The sequence below is a fragment of the Rhinolophus sinicus genome, chromosome 14 (genome assembly GCF_057876585.1).
Source record: "Rhinolophus sinicus isolate RSI-liver-muscle chromosome 14, RSI-T2T, whole genome shotgun sequence".
NCBI classification, from domain to species: Eukaryota; Metazoa; Chordata; class Mammalia; order Chiroptera; family Rhinolophidae; genus Rhinolophus; species Rhinolophus sinicus.
In genome coordinates, this window is record NC_142514.1 from 172,793,871 (window position 1) to 172,814,108 (window position 20,238).

At 49.2% G+C, this 20,238-nt stretch overlaps 1 protein-coding gene across 2 annotated transcripts in view; it reads left to right on the forward strand.

The window, feature by feature from the left end:
- ACCSL (1-aminocyclopropane-1-carboxylate synthase homolog (inactive) like) overlaps nt 1-20,238 on the forward strand; it is a 135,523-nt gene that overhangs the window by 108,870 nt on the left and 6,415 nt on the right. Inside the window, exons 1-6 of one of the 2 annotated variants that reach the window (XM_088789527.1) lie at nt 1,194-3,292; nt 16,379-16,902; nt 18,148-18,207; nt 18,659-18,729; nt 19,102-19,171; nt 19,420-19,486. In XM_088789527.1, the coding sequence (XP_088645653.1) occupies nt 16,420-16,902; nt 18,148-18,207; nt 18,659-18,729; nt 19,102-19,171; nt 19,420-19,486 (751 nt within the window). In that variant the 5' untranslated portion in view covers nt 1,194-3,292; nt 16,379-16,419. Of the gene's footprint in view, nt 1-1,193; nt 3,293-16,378; nt 16,903-18,147; nt 18,208-18,658; nt 18,730-19,101; nt 19,172-19,419; nt 19,487-20,238 lie in introns of those variants that run through there. The other variant, XM_088789526.1, reaches the window with a different exon arrangement.

The following is a 20,238-nucleotide window of genomic DNA, read 5'->3' on the forward strand; positions in this document are numbered from 1 at the left end:
AGCTGTATGGGATGTGCACTGAACAACTCCAAGAGGCACGAGTCACAATGTGGCCCATGTGTCTAGCGCTCCCTGTGTACAACCTACCTAGCCTTATTCGAAAGGCTGGAGAAAATGCTGGGCTAGGGGTCCGTCAGGGCTGCAGGAGCAGGGAAGCGTAGCCCCTGGCTGCCCCTTTGCCCCTCTGGCCTGTGAGGTGGTACTATTCTCCCGGCGTTGGGGCATGAGCTCTGCTCATTCCCTGAGCAAGGCTCCAAGTGTTAATGAAAAGAGTGCATTGGGGGCTCCGTTGCTTTGTGGGATCCGCTGAACCGTGCCTCTATTGCTTTGTGGGATTCTAAGCAAGAGACATGACCTTTCCAGGCCTCGGGCTCCTCCATGAAAGTTGGCCTCATAAGAGTTTCGTTCTGCTGGGTTGTGGAGGAGATGAAAGCAGGTCATGTATGTAAAGTGCCTAGCCCTGGGCTTGATAAATGATACATGTTATGATGATCGACATGGGAGATAAAGAAGGAGGATGGGTGGAGTTGTTCCTGGAAGCTACTGGGTGCTGGGGAGGGGAGGGGAGGAGAGAAGTGGGGGTGAGCAGCTTGTGGTTGGGCTGGACATGAGCTACTGCCAAATAGAGATGATTCTGCCATAAACTTTTAGATGGCTCCCAGGGCACCAGTAGGGCCTTCTGGGAGAACTGTTTTAGTAAAAATGTTTTATGAAGAACATTGGAGCCAGGGACCCAGGGGGCCAGAGTTGTTTTCCTTGCTCAGCAGGGACAGAGGGCCATTCCCTGCATCTCGGCCTTTGTCTGTTCCCCACCCCTACTGGGGGAAGGAAACTTGGCCACCCTGGGCACTGCCCACCCCAAGCCTGGTTAAGAACAGCAAGGATGCAGATACCTGGGAGGGGATGAGCTTGCCAGGGAATGTCACAAATCCAAGCAGACAGCTCAGCCAGACTGGGATGTGACTGTCAGCCGTGGGGTCTGTAACAGCCCGTCTTAGCTTCATGCTGCTTACCCCAGCTCTGCAGATGCAGGGGGCCACGGAGGTCCCGACTCAACCCAGCCCCACTCAGGTTTCCCCTCCTGATCCAGGAGCCTACTAACCATCAGGACAGAAGCTTCTCTCAGGCTTGGAAGCAGCCCAGGCTCAACTTCCACTGGCATGTGCAGCCAGAGGGTGAGGGGGGGCCTTGGCTTGGTGGGGGGTACCAGCCCCCCCAGTTCTTTAGGACCCATTCTAGAAGGGTCCGTTTCTAGGCTTGGGGCCAGGATAATGATAATAATAACAAACTGCTCACATTCTAATAAAACAGCTTTATTGAAATACCGGGGGTGCCAAAAAAAAAATTGTGTGCACATTTTAGGAGAGGTTAACACTTTGGTCAACGTTGCTCAAGCAGTAGTTCACCGTAATCAGAAGTGTCTGGACGCCGATGGGAACCACTTTGAGCACCTCTTGTAATTCCAGACGTCAAACGTGACTTGTGTTCATCTTTTGTTATCGGTATATATTATTATTATTTTAACAGAGTTTCCTTTTTTAAAATGTGTATACATTTTTTTGGCACCCTCTGTATAGTTCACAGATCTTCAAGTTCACCTTTAAAAAGTACACAACTCAGTGGTTTTAAGTATCTTCACAAAGTTGTGTTGTGCAACCATCGATCCCTGTTATCCGTTCCAGAACATCTTCTTCACTCCGAAAGAACCTTGTTCCCATTAACAGTCACTCTCCATTCCTGCTTCGCCCCAGCCCCTGGCTGCCACTAATCTACTTCCAGTCTCTCTGAACTTGATCATTCGAGGCACTCCACATAAATGGAATCATCTAATATGTGGCCTTTTGTGACCTTTCACTTAGCATAGAGTTTCCAAGGTTTATTCATATTGTACTATGTATCACTGCTTCATTTCTTTTTACTGTTGAGTAATATTCCATTGTGTGGATGGACCACATTTTGTTTATCCATTCATTAGTTGATGAACGGGGTCATTTCCACTTTTTTGGCTGTTGTGAATAATGCTGCGTGAACATTTGTGTATAAGTTCTTGTCTTCACACATGTTTTAAATTCTCTTGGGTACAGACCTAGTAGTGACATTGTTGTGTCATACAGTAACTGCAGTTTCACTTTTTGAGGCACTGCTAGACTGTTTTCCAAAGTGGCTGCACCATTTTACAATCCCACCAGCCGTGTATGAATGTTGCGATTTCTCCATGTCCCCGTCAACACTTGTTATTGTCTTTTTTATTCTAACCATCTGAGTGAGTGGGAATTGGTCTCTCATTGTGATTTTGATTTGCATTTCCCTAATGACTAATGATGTTGAACAGTTTTTCATGTGCCATTGACCATTTTTATATTCTCTTTGGCAAAATGTCTATTCAAATCATTGACCCATTTTAAACATTGGGTTATTTTTCTTTTTATTATTGAGTTGTAAGAGTTCTTATTCTAAATACTAAATACTATTCTAAATACTAAATCTTCTCAGGCATATGATTTGCAAATATTTTCTCAGATTCTGAGATTGTTTTTTCACTTTCTTTATAGTGTCCTTTGAAGCAAAAAAGTTTTTAATTTTGACAAAATCCAATAAAATTTTTTTCTTTTGTTGCTTGTATTTTTGGTGCCATATCTAAGAAACCACTACCTACCACAAGCTCATGAAGATTTACTTTTATATTTTCTTCTAAGAATTTTATAGTTTTAGCTCTTATATTTTGGTCTCTGATCCATTTTGAATTAAGTTTTGCATTTGCTATAAGGTCGGGGTCCAATTTCACCCTTTTGCATGTGGATATCCAGTTGTTCTACATCATCTGTTGAAGTCTATTCTTGCCCTCATCAAATTGTCTTGGCACTTTTGGGGCGGCCGAATGGCTCAGTTGGTTAGAACGTGAGCTCTCAACAAGGTTGCTGGTTCAATTCCCACATGGGATGGTGGGCTGTGCCCCCTGCAACTAAAGATTAAAAACAGCGACTGGACTTGGAGCTGAGCTGCATCCTCCACAACTAGATTGAAGGACAACAACTTGACTTGGAGCTGATGGGTCCTGGAGAAACACACTGTTTCCCAATATTCCCCAATAAAAATTTTTAAAAAAAGGAAAGAAAAATACTATTTAAAAAAAAATTGTCTTGACACTCTTGTTGAAAATAAATTGACCATAAATGCAAGGGTTTATTGCTGGACTTTCAATCCTATTCCATTGATCTCTATATCTGCCTTTATTCCAGTATCACGTCCTGAGTCCTGCAACTTTGAAGTAACTTTTAAGCTGGGAATTGTGGTGAGTCCTCCATCTTTGTTTTCTTTTTCAAGATTGTTTTGGCTATGTAGTAGGTCCTATACATTCTCAAATGAATTTTAGGATCAGCTTCTCAAGTTCTGCAAAACAAAAAAGGGGGGGGGCGCAGCTGGATTTTGATAAAGATTGTGTTGTATCTGTAGTTCAGTTCAGGGATTATTGCCATGTTAACAGATTGTCTCCCAATCCATAAACATGAGATGTCGTTCCATTTATTAGTTTCTTTCAGCAATGTTTTGCAGCTTTCAATGTACAAGTTTCATACTTATTTTATTAAATTTATTCCTAAGTATTTTATTCTTTTATATTGCAAAACAAGTAGGGAATTGTTTCCTTAATTCCATTTTCAAATTGTTTATTGCTAGAGTGTAGAAATACGATTGATTTTTGTATTTTGATCTTGTATCCTGCAACCTTGCTGGATTCATTTATTAGCTTTACTGTGTACTTGCACACATACATTTTCCTCACGATTTTCTATATATAAGGTCATATCATCTGGAAACAGTTTTGCTGCTGCTGTTGCTGCTGCTTTGCCTGCTTCTCCTTCCCTTCTTCCTCCTCCTCTTCCTTATTCTCCTTTTTTCTTCTTCTCTCTTATAATCGGAATGCCTTTTATTTCTTTTTCTTGCTTAATTGTCCTGGCTAGAACCTCCAGTACAGTGATGAATAGAAATAGTGAAAGCAGACATCCTCTTCTTGTTTCTGATCTTAAGAGGAAAGCTTTCAGTCTGTCACTAAAATGCCATTAGAAATGGTGTTCACTGTGGGTTTTCATAGATGCGCTTTATCGGGTCGAGGAAGTTCCCTTCTATCCTAGTTTAATGAGTGTTTTTATCGTGAAAGGGTGAGGGATTCCGTCAAATATTTTTTTTAATTCTATTAAGATGATGCTATGGTTTTTGTCCTTTATTCTGTTAATAGGGTGTATTACATTGATTGGCTTTTGGATGTTAACACAATGTTGCATTTCTGGGATACGTCTTTATCATGTGAGGCCCCTGGAGGCTCTGCTTGTTAGCCTACTGGTCAAATGATGATTAGACGGAGATGTCCTTAAACGCTTAGATCCCATAAGTCTCTCAGTCTTTCCCAAGGGGTTCTGCATGTATGTGTTGGCGCATGTGTTCAATGTTCTGGAAGACAATTTACAACTTGGCCTTGGCCTTCACTTCTTTCTTGTGTGGAGGCTCAAGGTCAGTCAGAGGAGAGAGGTCAGGGCCTCCTTAGATCTCTCCTGGGCATACTCACAACCCTGTGCTTGCGTGTGGAATTCTAGATTCCCAGAAATCTACTGACACTTTTCACAGCCCCCTGTGGACATTCCATTCCTGTTTTACTTTTAACTTTTGGGCCCTGAGTGGGCCTGGAGGAGCGAAAAGGAACTAACATTTGATGAGCATTTACCATGCCTGAGTAACTTAGCCTTTCTGCCTCAGTTTCCTCATCTGTAAAATAGGAATGATAATGCCTGCCCAACATATCTCATAGGCTTGGGATGAGGGTCATGGAATAAGATGGAAAGAATGTTTTGTAAACCACTGAATAGGAGAGAAATGAAAGCGTGTGTTTAAAAAATATTTTCAGAATGGATGCATCCCCTGGAACAAGTTTGTTCAGGCTGGGCTGGGGTGTGGAGCTGTGGTATGAGTGAATTTGGGGTGATGGAATCTGACCTGCAACACAGCCTTGACCTGGGCTTTTCCTGTCAGTCACATGGCCTGGGGCTGAACTCGGGTGTGAGCTGTTCCGGACCAAATGAACTACATGATCTAAGAAAGGCCCCCAGGGAATGAGTTCTGACTCGAGGCTGGATCCACATACTCTGTCCCCATCTTCCCCCAAGTTTCCTCCTCCCATGGTTTCTCCACCTGAGTAAATGGCAACTCAATCTTTCCAGTTGTTTGGGCCAGGGCCAGGCAGCCCAGGAAGGTCCCTGGTGTCTTTCTCCCCCTCTCATGCCTTGTCTCATCAAGCAGCCAATCCTGTGGAGCAGGCAGCAAAACCCCTCCTCTCCATCCTCACAGGACCACCGTGTTATCACCACCTCACCGTGGGGTTATTGTAACATCCTCCTATGTGGCCTGACCCTCTGTAATCTTTTCCACATTATAATCAGAGGGATCCTTTTCAATGTTAAATCAGATCAAGTCTCGCTCAAAACCCTGCAAAGGCTTCCTGCCTCACAGGGGAAGACAACGTCATTACAGTGGCCTGCAGAGCTCTCCTATTTCATTTCTGATCTTATGGCCAAATACTCCACTCGAGCCACCCAGCCTCTTGCTGGTCCTTGAACACACGAAGCCTCAGGGCCCTTGTACTCACTGCTCCCCCTGCTTCGAACGCTGTCCTGCCTGGTGTCCTCATGACTCACCATTACTGCCGCTAGGTCTCTGCTCAGATGGCACTTTTTCAGAGAGGCATTCTGTGTGCACTTAACCCCACCGCATGCCAGCATACCAAGGACAGTGCTGGTGCCCAGCAGGTACTCGATCATTCTTGTTGGATGACTGATATTCTGGCAGCTGTGTGCTGCGGCAGTGCTGGGTTGGCAGTCAGGAGACTTGCTGTGTGACTTGGACAAACTGCTCGCCCTCTCTGGACTTCAGATGCCCCATCTTCACTATGAGGCTTAAATAAGGGACTGGACAATCTTGAAGCGTCCTCCTAGTTTCAAGGAGTCTGTGACCCTAAGCTCCTGAGAATCCCGAGTCTGCTTGCATGCTTGCCGGATGGCTCGGTGAGGTGGCCTCGGCTGGACCTTGGGCTGGCCAAGGGGTTGCTCAGGAAGGAGAAGGACAGAGTCTAAACGGGGGCCCCTGGGGCAGGACAAGGGGCCTCTCAGAAGTGGCTCCATTGGCCTGGGTTCATTTCAGATACTCAAATCAGAGTCCCCTGGGCCTGTTTTGTTTTCTTTGCTGTATTCGGGGCTCCTCCTGGTCTTTCTCGTTTGGTGGCGTGGGGATCTATCAGAGTCTAGACCCTGCCTCTTCCTTTTCTTGCCCCCCAAACAGTATTTCTGCAGGATTCTCTGGCTCAGTGAATTTGGGAGGTCCTGACCTGACCATGTCCTCCTCCTCTTCACCGGGAAGGCTCATCTCCCACCTCCCCTCAGACCCCAAACTGCAGTGCTGCACCCCTCTCCTGTTTCTCAAGCACACAGGCGTCTGGGAGCCAAGGCCCCCTCCGCTCCATCCATCCCAGTCTCGTCCCCAAGCCCCAGAAGGGGCCGCTTTCTGCTTGGCTATTTTTATCCCAGGAGCTTTTTCAAGGAGAAAGCAGCGTGGTCCCTGAGCCAAAGCACGAGACTGTGTCCCTATGGAAAACCTCCCCTCATGGGGAAAGAATCCAGGGGATTTTTTTTTTTTTTTTTGGGTCTTGGCTTGGAGCCTTCAAGCCTTCAACTTTTCTGTGTCCCTCGCTAATTTATCAGGGTTTCGGTTGTTGATGTGTTGGTTTTTTATAGAAATAAAGCAACACTGGATTATGAATCAGGCCCGGACATTGGCTCCTGTGCAGTTATGATCGGCCTGGGCTTGGGTTTTTAAAAAGTCCTCACCTTATTTGTGGCAATAGCAGGATGGAAGCAACGTGGTGTCATGGAAACCTGTTAGACTGGAGGTGGAGGTGGGGTCGGGACAGAACTCCCATGTCCCTAGGAAGAAGGGACAGGGAGTGTCCAGGTTTTATACGCAGGGAAACTGAGAATCAGGGAGGTTAAGAAACTTGCCCAGGGTCTTCTTAGAACATATGAAAGAACAGGGACTTACACCCAGGATTTGGAAAGCACCCGACTGCTCAGCCTCCACCCGGGTTTAAGTCGCGGCCCTGCCACACAGTAGCTGTGTGACTCGAGGCCGGCAGCTTCACATCTCTGAGCTTCATGTCCTCACCTGTAAGTGGGGATTATAATATGGCCTTGTGGGCATGTGGAGGGTTCAGTTAGATACCGGGAGTAAAGGGCAGAGAAGAAATGTTAGCGTGTCATCCTCCCCTCTGTGGAGGCTGCTGGGTCGTGTCAGGTCCTGAAGAGCCTGGTGTCTGTCTGGCTCCCCCAGGCGTGTCTGTGGAGGTTCCTGCCCTGTTTTTCTTATCCTTGCAGTTTTCCTTTTCTGTGGCCTTAGAGCCCCTGAGGTCTGGATGGTCGCCACTTTTGAAGATGCCTGTTTTTCCTGAGCGTGAAAGTGTCTCAGAGAAACAAAGGAAGCATCAGGTAGAGGTTCCATGGGTTTGGACCTCAGCTTTCTCACTGTGTCAGTTCATGTCCTCTGAGAAGCAGACACCAAAAGGGGGTTCAAAACGCAACCTAATTGTTGGGGCAACACCTGTGGAGAATAAACGGGAGGGAGTGGAAGGAGACGGGAGAAATTTCAGATTCTGTGATCCTGGTAACAAAGAGAGGAGGAAGGGGGGTTGGGGCAGGAAGAGTCTTGCACTGCAACACAATTCCAAAATAGGCTCAGCCAGGCCCAAGAGGAGTCCTGAGCCAAAGGAGGCTGATGCAGGAATTGGGGGACTCCTAGGAACTGGCCTGTGCTCATCACCCTGCTGCTGGCTCCCTGGCTGGGGGCAGCCCAGGAGGAGCAGAAGCTGCTCAGTGAGAATGCGATGGTGGATCCAGGGAGACAGTGGCTGGGGCTGTCAGTACATGATGCTCCCACAGCAGGAGATTCCCCTGGTGCATTTTCACAGCCTCCATATTTGCTCACTCACTGGGCAACCTTGGGAAATGCACTCAAGTTCTCTGAACCTCAGTCTCAGCGTCTGAAAAATGGGATGATAATAATGGAATCCAGGACTTGGGGTGTGTTTCAGTGTTCAGTTGCTGTGTAAGAATCAACCCCTGAACTTCTTGGCTTAAAACAACAATGATGTGTTATTTCTCGTGATTTGTTATGACTCACGGGTCAGTGGGGCTCAGATGGGCGGCTCTTTGGGTTCGTGTGTCATTGCCAAGTTGTTCATGTGGCAGAAATCAGATGGGCAGCCCACTGGGGCTGGAATGTTCAAGATGCCTCTCATCCTGCAGGCTCCCCTCCACGTGGCCTCTCAGCACTGCACAGTCTAGCCAGAGCTTCTCTACAGCATGGCAGCTGGCTTCTAAGGGCAAGCATTCCAAGAAGACAAGGCCAGTGCCAAGCACTTGTCAACCTCTGTTCACATGAGGCTTAAGTGCCCCATTGGCCAAATGGTCACATGGTCAGGCCCAGTATCAGCTTGGGAGGAGACCACACAGGGCCTTCTTGTGGCCACCAGTGTTCCAGGCTGCCACGGGGCCATGGGGGACAGATGATAACGTTGCTAAGTGCTCACCACAGTGTCTGGGGGACCTCAATACACATGCCCAACAAGCAGAGGATGGGCCACCATGAAACTGCTCTCTGAAAGGCTTTGGGGGTGAAAGGAGCCCCCTCTGACTCTGAGGTGAACTTAGCAGAGTTGGCTGGTGGGGGTGGGACTTGCGCCTTGTGTCTGCCCAAGAATTTCTAGGAAGAAGGGAAGTGGCGAGACCAACTTCACAGAGTCTGGTTTGGGGGAAGATCCAGGTCAACAGAAGCCAATAGTTCAGAGCAGGACTCTCGGGGGACAAGGAGAAGATTTCCTGCCAAGACGTTTCCCAGTGGGAAGGAAGTCGCAAATGTGCTGTGACTGGAACAAAGATTCCAGTGGAAACTCTCAATTCGTCATTTCCTAGGTCTCCTAGGTGAGGATGAGAACAGTCAGCTCCCTCCAGAAGGCTCCTCCGAATGGCTTTGGTCTCTGGAGACTGGCGAGCGCACAGTAGGGCTCAATAAAAATGGATTGAAAGAACGAGTGTTTTAAGGCTCAGGTTTGGGGGATAGCTGGACGGAATTTGGAACAAAAGGCTCAAATTTATATTCGTTATTTTCTGTAATCCTCTCAATCCTTTTCTTCTCATGTCTCTTCACAGACAAGAAATTGAACCCAGAGATACTTAACAACTTACTTACAGCCACACAGTCTGTAAGTGGTTGGGCTGGGACGTGAACTCGTGGCTTGAACCCCAGACCCTTGATAACAACTCCATTTAGACCACGCTATACCATCCCCCATAGAGAGAAAGGGACATCTCAGGGGATCAAAGCAATCAGGTCCAGACAACAAGCAGACATGTCCCGTGCCTGCCGAAGCCAGACAGCACCGCCCCTCAGGGAGCCAGGCCACCAATCACCCCACTGCTGCTGTCTCTGGCCCATCCTCTCCCAGCACACCCAGGCCAAGGTCACTTGGTCTTGCTCCCAGGACTGGGGCTCTTGAAGGGGGCCCCTTGACTTTGAAGTATGGGTGACGAGAGATAGTGTCCATGGGAAATGAAACAAAACTCTTTTCTTCCTAAGCAGTATACTGAGTCCTGGGCAGGGGAGGACAGGGTGGCTAGACAAACTCCTCTGTGACAGAAGAAGCAGGAAGGCCTTGGGGAAAAGCAAACAGAAAGAGCCCCGAAAAGATTGACTTAACCGAGCCACAGCTCTGGCAGGGAGAATGGCTTGTTCATATTTCAAGAGGTATTGAATGCTGGCAGCATGCTAAGTGCTGGAAGGAAGGGAGACGTGCCATTAAAATAAGTCTGGGCCAAATAGTGAGAGGAGGAGCCAGAGCTGAGGCATTGGCAGGGGGTCGGCGGCACTGCAGAGGGCCCGATGGGGAGGACAAAGGTGGCACTGAACACGCCAGGTCCTGGTCTCTAATCGTGCTTTCCCCCGTTGGCTGTGGACTATGATTCTGGATCTTTGGGGGAGTCCGGTGAAAGCTATAGTCCTTCTTATCCCTTTAACCCCATATGTACACGCAGATGATATTTGGAGTGGGATGAGGGGCCTCTCCACAACCCCTGGAAGACAGTGGTTCTTAATGAGTGGCATTCATCCCCTGGGTCAGCAAGGCAGAGATGGCACTTGGCATTGGTTTGGGGGGAAAGGTTTCAGGATGACTCTGAGGTGATCCTGGTTGAGCGTGTCGTCCTGGGGCTCCACGAACTTCAGAGGAAGACGTCTGGCTTTCTAGAAGCAAAGTTCCGGATTTCTGGGATCTATTCTAGCAACGAGAACCTATGAATCCAAGCCAGGAACAGACCCCCCGTAGCCCGAGGTGTCCTGACTGGTTTGGGAACCGCAGCCCACTCCACCAGGCAGTTAGTCACCCACATACCTGTCTTCCCACAGTGCTCAGAATAAAAGCCAAAGTTCTTATCAAGGTTCTTCCAACCTTGCACGATCCTTTCCTCAAATATAGCAAATCCATGCGCACACCTCCGGACCTTTGCACTAGCTGTTCTCTCGCTGGAACACTATTCCCCAGAGATCTGTGTGGGTTGCTCCTTCCCTTCCTGTGCGTTTTTGCCTAACTACCTTATCTATATACGGGATTTGAACTTGTGACTCTTGGTTTTGATCCCCTACCCAGCTTGCGTGTTATTCACAGCAGTTGTCCAACTCCACGGATTTATACATGCTGCCCATTTTCTGTCACCTGCTCTAAAAGGTACATTGCAAGAGGGCTGTCTCTTTTGTCCCCTTCTGTGATGCCAGGGCCTAGAATGGTGTCTGGCACATAGCAGTTGCTCAATAAATCTTTATGGGATGAAAGAATCATGCTACCTGCTTCTCCCTGTTGTGCAACAGGACACAGATGTCATTTTCAAATTTGGTTAAAAACTCCCTGGAAGTGTTTTGCATCTGTTTTCCCATTTTAGGAGTAAACAAGCAAACAAAAAGCAGCTTCTTGTCACCTACTGTATGCTTAGCCCCCGTAGGCTAAAGGAAGGTATGAGCAAAGAGCTGTTCTCTCTCTGCAAGAGAGACTTATAATTCAGTTGGGTTTGAGTGCCGAGGTCAGAGAACACGTAGGGGGTGACTGATCAGAACCTTAACGGTGAGTCAAGCTCTGAGAGGCTGGAGTATCAGAGGCTTTCTGGAGGAGGGAACCCCTGCACTCCCTTTAAGAACAGGACCTGCAGGGTAATGGCTTGGGAGAAGAGGGCACCCAGGTGGCAACCAACAGCGTTGCTGGCCCTCAGGTCCTGCCGGAGGAAGATGAATTGAGTGGGCCAGAACCACCAGACCCCCGCTTTCCCCAGCAGGAAAGACAACCCAAAGCTTTCCACATGAGTCCGAGCCAGACGCTGCACCTGGAATCTTGCTTGGGCCTTGGAACAGAGATGCCAAAAGGAGCTCGGCTGGAGAGCGAGTGGAGGAGGGACCAACTGCATTCGCCAAATCTGGAATCCAATCCTTTCACTGTTGTTTTCCAGCTGTGTGACAGTGCCTAAGGCACCCGGCCTCTGAGCCCGGGGTCCTGTCTGTAAGACCAAGATCCTAGGAGGCCCTAAGGGCTCAGGGGTTGCAGTTAGAAGAGGATTGTATTGCCTGAGCACAGCCAGGTGCCCAGCCCTTGCAGCTGAGGCCCCTCAGGGAAGGGGAACTTGAGGCTCTAGGCGGGGGTCTGGCCTTCCCAGGTCTTCCCCTTCTGTCACCCAAGGCTTCACTCAGTCTGCAGCTGTGGCTGCCTTGAGTTTTCTGGGCCAGGAAGGAAAATTAGGATTTAGCGACCCCTCTTGGAGAATCCATGTGACAGCAGCTGTGCTGGGAGGGGGGCCCACAGTTAGCAGAGGGCATCCAGCCGAGGCAAGTAGTGGGAAATGCAGGAGTTTGAGGAAAATGAGGGTTTTCCTCTGGGCAAGTCTTCATTCCACCGTCAGCATTCACTTAGGGCCTACAATTGATTGATTCCTTCATTCCCTCTTTCAGTGGCTCATGAGTTAGTTACCAATAATAATCAACAAACGCTCTCCAAGCACCCAGTCTGTGCTTTGGGACGATGGCAGAGCCCGAGAAGCCTAAGGCCCAGAGGGGGACCCAGACCTCAGATCGTTGTGTTATGGTATCATTCATCTATCCGTTCATCCATCCATTCCCTCGTTCATTCACAAATGTTATTGAGCCAAGCATGGTTCTTTGCACCTGAGAAACATCAGTAAACAAAACAATCGAAGACCCTTGGTCCCATGGAGTTTAGAGGGGGGAACTGAACATAAGCAATGCGTGTAACAAATACGTAAAGTTACAGCACATTTGAAGGGGGAAAGTTCTGTAAAAAAATGAAAGGCAGAATGGGGGAGGGGAACCACAGTGTGGAGGGTGGAGCAGCTTATGGCATTAAGTAAGTGGTCACAGCAGGTCTCCAAGAGAAGGTGATTTGAGCCCACTTGAAGCAGGTGAGTCAGGCAGGTACTGGGGGCAGAACAGCACAGGTGCTGAAGCCCGGGCAGTGTGAAGGCCCAGGGAACTGCCCGCCTCGTGCACTTTGTCCTGCAGGTTTGTTTCACAGTGCAGACTCCTGGGCCCAATTACAGACCCGATTACAGGAGCACAACCCCTCAGAGGGGCCCAGGCACCTGCACTTTGAACAAGCACCCACTAAAGTTGGAGAACAGTCCGAAGGCAGGGTGTTCTCAGACCACAGGCCTTGCTTCTGTTTGTCCCCCCGGGGAAGGCAGGACAGGAGCTGCCCAGGGTGAAACACACATGGTCCTGGACCAGTTCTACCTGCCCTGCCATCTTGACAGGCCCTCCTGTTTAGCCTCCCCGTCACCCTCTGGGAGGTAGGTCTCATGGCCTCCCTCACTGTAACAGGAGAAACAGGACCCTGGTCAGGTGGGTGTGGGGGACTGGAACCAGCCTTTCTGGTGGTCACTCCAGTGCTTCCTTGTCAACTTGTCCCTCTGCCCTAGGCTAACCCATTTCAACCTGCCCCCACTCATGGCCTCCCCTGAAATGGGGAAAGTTAGTAGCTCATTTGTGATTTAATTGAGATTCACTGCTCCAGTGGTTCTCAAGCATTGTAGGTATTCAGATTACCGAGCCCAGGCCCCAGCCTAGTTCCAAGAGCCTTTGCGCACGTTCTTAGCCCCCCGGTGATACCAATGCCACCAAAGTCTGAGAACCGTGGCTGCTGTGCAGGGTGCTCCCAGGTGTGGGTGCTGCTGACCCTTCCTCCATAATGGTGCCCAGAAAGGCCATTTTAGGTAATAGGGAGCTCCTGGGGAGAGCCCCTTGGCAGGGAGAAGGTGGATCTTATTGTTGCCCTTGAAACCACTTTGTGCATAAAAGCAGGGCTGCAGGCCCACGGCAGTCAGCAAACTTAATGAGAGGAGGAGGTTGGGGAGAGTCCCTGAGCGCTGCTGGTCCAGGACGGTTTCACGGGGCATAGCATTTTAGACCAAAGCAGAAATGAGTGGAACCAGAGTCGAAGGTAAGTGCTGGTGGCAGGGCTGGGTGAGCTGTGGGATGTGGAGTGAGAGAGAGGCTTCAGGTGGGTTCCTGGACCCCCAGTGGGGTTGAGCCACCAATGGACTTACAGGGCTTATGGATCCCCAAAAGTGAATGTCAAGCCTTGAAGATATGTGCACCCTTTCAGAAAGTTACGAGGCACCGGGGAGGGATACCTGAGTGTGGCTTAACAGGTACATGCTTGGATGCTGAGGAATATTGAAACCAAGGCTCTAAGCAAGAAGACTTGAGGCGAGCGTTGGCATATTCCAACACCAGACGATGTGGGGACATTATTGCCTCTTTGGAACAGCAGCATCCCAGTAGACTTTTCCCAGGGAAAAGATAGGTCTTGGCAGGTCCAACGGCCAGGTTTCCTCTTGGTCTTGCTGCATACTCGATTTCCTTGTATGAGAAAACATTTTACCAGGAACACACCCTTCTTTCAGTTACTTGACTTGGCCCCCGTTTCCTGCTCCATAAACCTCCTCCAGTGGCCTGTAGATCCACACTGGCCTCCAGCTTCCCTACCCCATCTTGATCCCTGTTGTCTGTGTACCTGGAGCCCCAGGCAGAGGGCTGGGTGGATGGGACAAGTAGTGGAACCTTGGTGACAGCAAGGACTTCCAGGGCAAGATGTCCACGAGAGCCTGTCATCCAGCCTGAACTGGAATAACTGCTTCAATTCTAGGGCCACGTGCTGGTCTAGCCGACACTACAGAGCTGCCACATCTTTGATTTCGTTATTAAGCTGCCATGAAACAAAGACACCAATTATGTGAGAGCCCAGCCTTGGAAAAAGGCAGAGCCGCTGGCAGAGCTTCTTGCCTGTTGAAGGGAGTTCATCTCCACCATCTTGGCCCTGCCTGCCAGGCTCCTCAGGACCAGCATGGATGATGGGCACCACCTTTGGGAAGGCAGAAAACCCAAAGAAATCCGACTTGACCCTTGAACTACCCCTCTCTGCCATCCAAATATCTGGAAGGACAGTGGGACCTGCGTACTCCCCGGGCTGACAGCCCCACTGAAATGACTGTCTTACATCTCGGGGAGGGAGTTTGGGCAAGAGCAAAGCTTTTGCTTGTGGAACAAAAGTTCAGTCCAGGCATAAGAGCTCAGATTTGTTCCATTTCTTTCTAAGTAGTATGTTTCCAACACTGGTGAGTGAAGTTCTCTGTATCACTGTCAATAAAAGGTAGGCAGCCTGAGTCGGGACTCGGTACGTCTTTGTCCTGTGGCTTCATCGGGCCGTTGCTCCATGTCCCATGGCCAGAGTCCTAGTTCATGGCTCATGTGTTCACTGACTTGGCAACATTCTCACGGTTATGCCTCTCCCACCAGTTACCTGTGTGCCAGGCACTGTGCTAAGGATGTAATGATGAAAGCTGACCTAGGCAGATTCTAAACAAGCAGCAGTACTAAGTGTCACGCAGGAGAAGTATAGGTTGCTATGGGAACATCACAAGCAGGCCAAACATAGTTTGGAGAGGTTGGGCAGAGTGTCTGGTACTTTGAAGTGCTGGTACCACACTTGTAAAAGAAGTGACAAGGTTTTGCACATGTCAGGGGGATGTGACTTAGAAGAAGAATATGGAATTTGGTGGAAGGGGCATAAATCTATATTCTTAGAAAAAGAAGTCTTGGTATCTGGGGAAATGAGGAATTATATGAAATGTAAAGATGAGAGGCAGCTGTTGGCCTCAGATTTTCTTACCTTGTGGCATCTGCTATCTGATTGTTGTTTGGTTGATTCTTGAAGACTTTCCAAAGGTGTTGCTTAGGTCTTATCCAGCATTTTGACTTCTTTTCGGACAGGAGGTTGGTCTGCAGAATCAGAGGTTCTCAAAGTATGTATAGTCCCGGGTACATGTTAGAACTGAAAACTCTCAGGTCCCACTACTGAATTGAAGTCTGGCAATGAGGCCTAGCCATCTCTGTCCTAACAAGACCTCTAAGGGATTCTGATGGACTTTGAACTTTGAGAACCATGTATCTATCTCACGGTTACTAGTGGTGGAAGTCTAAGGCAGCTGTCACAGTGAGCCAGTGTTTACAGAAGTAAGAAGAAAGGAGGATGGAAGGACTGAGTGCTGCATACCTGGTATAGCTAACTTGGAAAAAATAGGCAAAAAAGAAGGGCTGACATTCTCAAATAAGGGGTGGTGAGCTTTGTCTGTAAAGGGTCAGATAGTAAATATTTCAGGCCTTGTGGATTATATGGTCTGTGTCACAACTATTCAACTCTGCCATTGTAGTATAAAAGCAGCCATAGATAATGTCATACAACCAAACGATGGTGACAGTGTTCCAATAAAACTAATTTTACAAAAAGAGGTGACAGGCTGGATTGGACCCTTGGGGAGTAGTTCACTCCATGCTATTCTAGCAGAATGATTCACTCAGCTTCCCATCCCGTCCCAGCAGCAAAATCCTTTACTTCCTTAGAACTCTATAAAGCAGGATTTAACTCTGGTTGAAGCACAGGGTGGAGAACTCAGAGCCTGTTCAGTTTCCTCTTTTCCTCAAAGTGGTCTCTAAGGCTCTTCCTCAGAATACATTTCAATACCCAAAAGTACAGAGCTCCACTGTCTGGGCTCGGGGGCCACTTAGGTATTGCCCTTAAATGAGAAGGTAACTTCCTGAACCAATTAGGGCCTGTAAGGCATGGAGGTGGGAGGAACCAGAGGCCAGCCTGAGACCAAGTCTGGACCTCACGGGGGAGTCCCCCCTCAGGGGGAGTCCCCTTTGCTGCCCTCATGGTCTCTCTCTTTCTCTGCAGGTTCAGGGCAACCTGCTGAGACCAAAAGAAAGACCCAGACTATGAGTCACCAGTCAGAAACCCTGCACAAGCCCCATGGCCAGGTGAGGAGCCAGGGTCTCAGGAACCAGAGCACCCACACCCAGCTGATGGAGGTGATGCTGCGTTTGCAGCAGACCATGGAGGACTACATCACGCAGCGGAAGACCCAGCACCTGCAGCCGGACCCGGGGCTGGGGGAGCAGAGGCACAGTCAGGCTGCCAGCGAGCAGGAAGCCACCTTGATCCGCTTGATGTGCCAGGTGGTCAACCTCTTCCAGCCTTGCCCTCCCCTGGGCTCCAGTGGTCATGTTGGAGGTGGGCAGCAGGCCCAGTCATCCAGGCAGCCTGACCAGCTAGGTCACCACCTGAGTGATTTGCAAGCTATAGCCATCGGCTATGACCTGTCCAACCGTGGCAGCGACATTTCTGCCTTATACCACTCCATCGTCCAGGACTACAAGACCTGCCAAGGAGACAAATACCACGAGGACAAGAACCCCTTGGTGAGAATGGAGGGGACACACTCGAGAGCCCCGATTACTAGGGTTTACCAAGTCCTGTGCCAAGTACTACGCTTTCTTGCTTACTCTTCCCATTCCCAGGACGTACGTAGGTGCTACCGTCTCCTTATAGATTAAGGAATGGGCACAGAAATGAAGTGACATGCCCAAGAAAGGTCAGAGCTGGCTCTGGGTTCCCGTCCTCTTCTCTGCATGCTTTCCCTAAAGACCTGCTCTTACCCCCCGGGAGTCACTGCCCTCGTGGAACTCAGTCTGGAGATGAATGTAGTCAGCCCCTGGGAAATGACATCCATGTTCTTAAGAACACTAAAGGGAGGTCTGCTCTGAGTGGTCTGTGAAGGTATCTTAAAGGCTATCAGCCAGCCTATGGCGGTGATGGGAAGGCGGGTCCTCCGGGAGGGGGAGCAGAATTATGAAACTTTTAAGGTGGGAAGGGCTGGGAGTGATTGGAAAAAGAGGCCCATGTGGCTAGAGCACTGTGACCAGACGGGTGGACGAGGTGGGCAATTGGGAGGGGCTAGGACGTTCTCCTAAGGGTGATAGGGAGCCAATGAAAGGATTCCATCAGGGCGGTTCACAACAGGTCTCCAGCCAGAGGGTGGAAGACAGCACAAGTCATACTTTCCCTTCTGTTTCTAGCTAAATGACTTGTGGTCGATGGCCATCTGCTTTTCCGGGGGCCAAGTGAGTCAGGTATCTCTTGGGCCTCTGAGGGACCTCCTCCAATCACTGGAAGAGCCCTTACAAGGAAGTGGAAATAGCAGAGATAGGTACAAGGCAGGGCCTGTGGTGCCAAAGGATGGAGGCTCTGGGGCCAGGCGGGTGGAGTCTGCCCATCACCAAGGTCACACGGCTTGTAGATTACGCCACCTTTCTGAGCTTCACTCCCTTTAAAACAGGATTGTTACGAACTTCTTTTCTCAGGAGTTGTGAGACTAAAGGCAACTGACATGAAGCTCTTAGTCCAGTGTCTGGTACATAATAAGCGCTCAATGACTGGTAGCTGTACATACTATAACTGTTTTCTCTGTGTGGCTTTAAAGGAGAAAATTACATGCTGTAAGATTTGGGGTTTGTGGAAAGTTTTCTAATACTTTGAAGTTGTCAAGCATGGATTGAATTGCCTCATGGGCAGTGAGCTCTCCATTTGAAATCATCTGGGACACGTTTCAAGGGGTCCATTGGGGGCTGGGTAGAGAGCTGATGTCAGATTCCTTCTATCTCCAGGGCTTCATTAACCTCGGTGTCAGTGAGAACAAGCTCTGCATTGATCTGATGACTGAAAGGGTAAGCCAGGTTCCAGGCTGTGCCAGGACCCAGCTGCAGGCTCAGTCCCCTTCGAGTGTTCCTCAGCATGTGATAGATACAGGAGTGGGACTTAGGAGAGTGGGGAAGGGAGTGGGGGAAATAGCTTCTAGAATAGCTCATCTAACCTTCTGGATTTGCTGTGTTCAGAGGTGTTCTCTGGAGGGACGATGGCGGGCTGGCTGCCAAGGTTGCCTCGGGTCCATGTGTAGGGTTGAGGAGGTTCTTAAACACTTCCCAGTGACTTATCTGTTTGTGTAATCTGTGATAAGAAGATTGGGGTCTCCACTCGTTCAGGAGCATTTGGCATGTGTGTCCCCATTGCCCTTCTGGGAGGCCCTGTGTTACAGGGCAAACACCCACATGCACCCTGGGAGCAGGATGGAGATTGTTGGGCTTCCCTGGTCTGGCTGACCTCATATTCTGTCAACAGTTGAGTCGGAGTGACATGCACTGCATTGAGGACTCCCTGTTGCAATATGCTGACTGGAGAGGACACCCATTGTAAGTAACCCCCAGGTCTATGGTCTGCTGGTCTCCAGGAACCTGCCCGCATGCAGGGGAGGAGTCAAGCTGCCAGATGCTTGGTTGGCTACCTCCATGTTTCTTTGGGTAACAATTGTAGAAAATGCCTAGAGCGAAACATCGTCAGGAGGCAGCGTGGTGTACTCGAAATAACACTGCCCTATAATTCAAAAGGCCTGAGTTCTTGTTCAAATTTATTCTCTGTCACCTGGCGAGTTGATAGCTTCTTGTCAGTAGTCCTGTAACATGAGGTTGGATGCCTTCCTCTTTGGAAAAGACTGAAGTCTAGACCCTGAATGTGGAATGGCCCCTGGGCTTGGGAACCACAGGTCTCTCTGGGTCTGTCCACAGCCTGCGTGAAGAAGTGGCCCGGTTCCTGACCTACTACTGCAAGGCACCTGCCCAGCTTGATCCAGAAAATGTGAGTCAGTTTCCCAGCCTCACTGCCATGCTAGAGGAGGGCTGTATTCTGGAGAGACTCTCTGCATTTTCTAGAAGGTACAGGGAGAACCAGTGGAGATCCTCATGGCCAGGACAGAGGGAAAGCCAATGGGTCCCAGTGAGGAGGTTCCTGGTACCTGTCCCTTCCCAGGAGTAGGAAGATGGGGGACTAACCCTTCATACATGGGGATTAGATTTTGACTTCTGCGATCGGTGCATGTTTTTCAGGTGGTTGTTCTAAACGGCTGCTGCTCTGTCTTCTTGGCGCTGGCCATGGTTCTGTGTGATCCAGGTGGTAAGTCAATGGGCTCTGCTCGCCCTCAGGGAAATAGCAGCATGTGGGCATTGGGCCCTAGGGACGAACAGCGTCTGGACTCAAGTCCTTTCCTCTAAAATGCTGGGAATCGCCTACACTGATCAGAACAGCTCTATACTATTTCTGTAGGAGCAAGGGATTTGGATTTCCATTTAATAAGGAAGAAAATCATGTGACAGTTCTCAAGGAGGTATGCCCCAGGAATGGTGACAATGGGGGCCTACTCATTATATTATTAGCTGGGTTTGGGGGATCAACTCCAATACAGACAGCATTGGTAAACTGGCTTCCACAATACAGAATTTCAATCACCTCATCCTCCACCTCAAAAATAAAAATAGTTGAATTAGTTCTAGACCAAATAAGGCTGAGAGATCTGTTCTCAGTGTCCCTCTTAACAATGCCCAAACAAGAGTCTCAGATCTTAATGAGCTCGGGCTGCAAGGAGGGAAGTCACCAAGATGGCCAGTTGCATTCAAATGAGTTGGTTCTTGGTTAGCTCATCAATGAGTCCAAATGGATGGGAAGAAACAAACACGTGAGATCACCAGGTACAGATAACCTGAGTCAGGTGGAGAGATGAGAGCCCTCCTTGTGCAGGGAACGCAGCCTCCAGTGCTTGGCCTGGACCTGACCGGACTTGATGCTCCTCCTGCTTATAAGCCTGGTTTGATTTGCACCCTGATTTCTGAGCCATTCCCAGCAATAGTCTTCCCTCGTCTCCTTCTCTA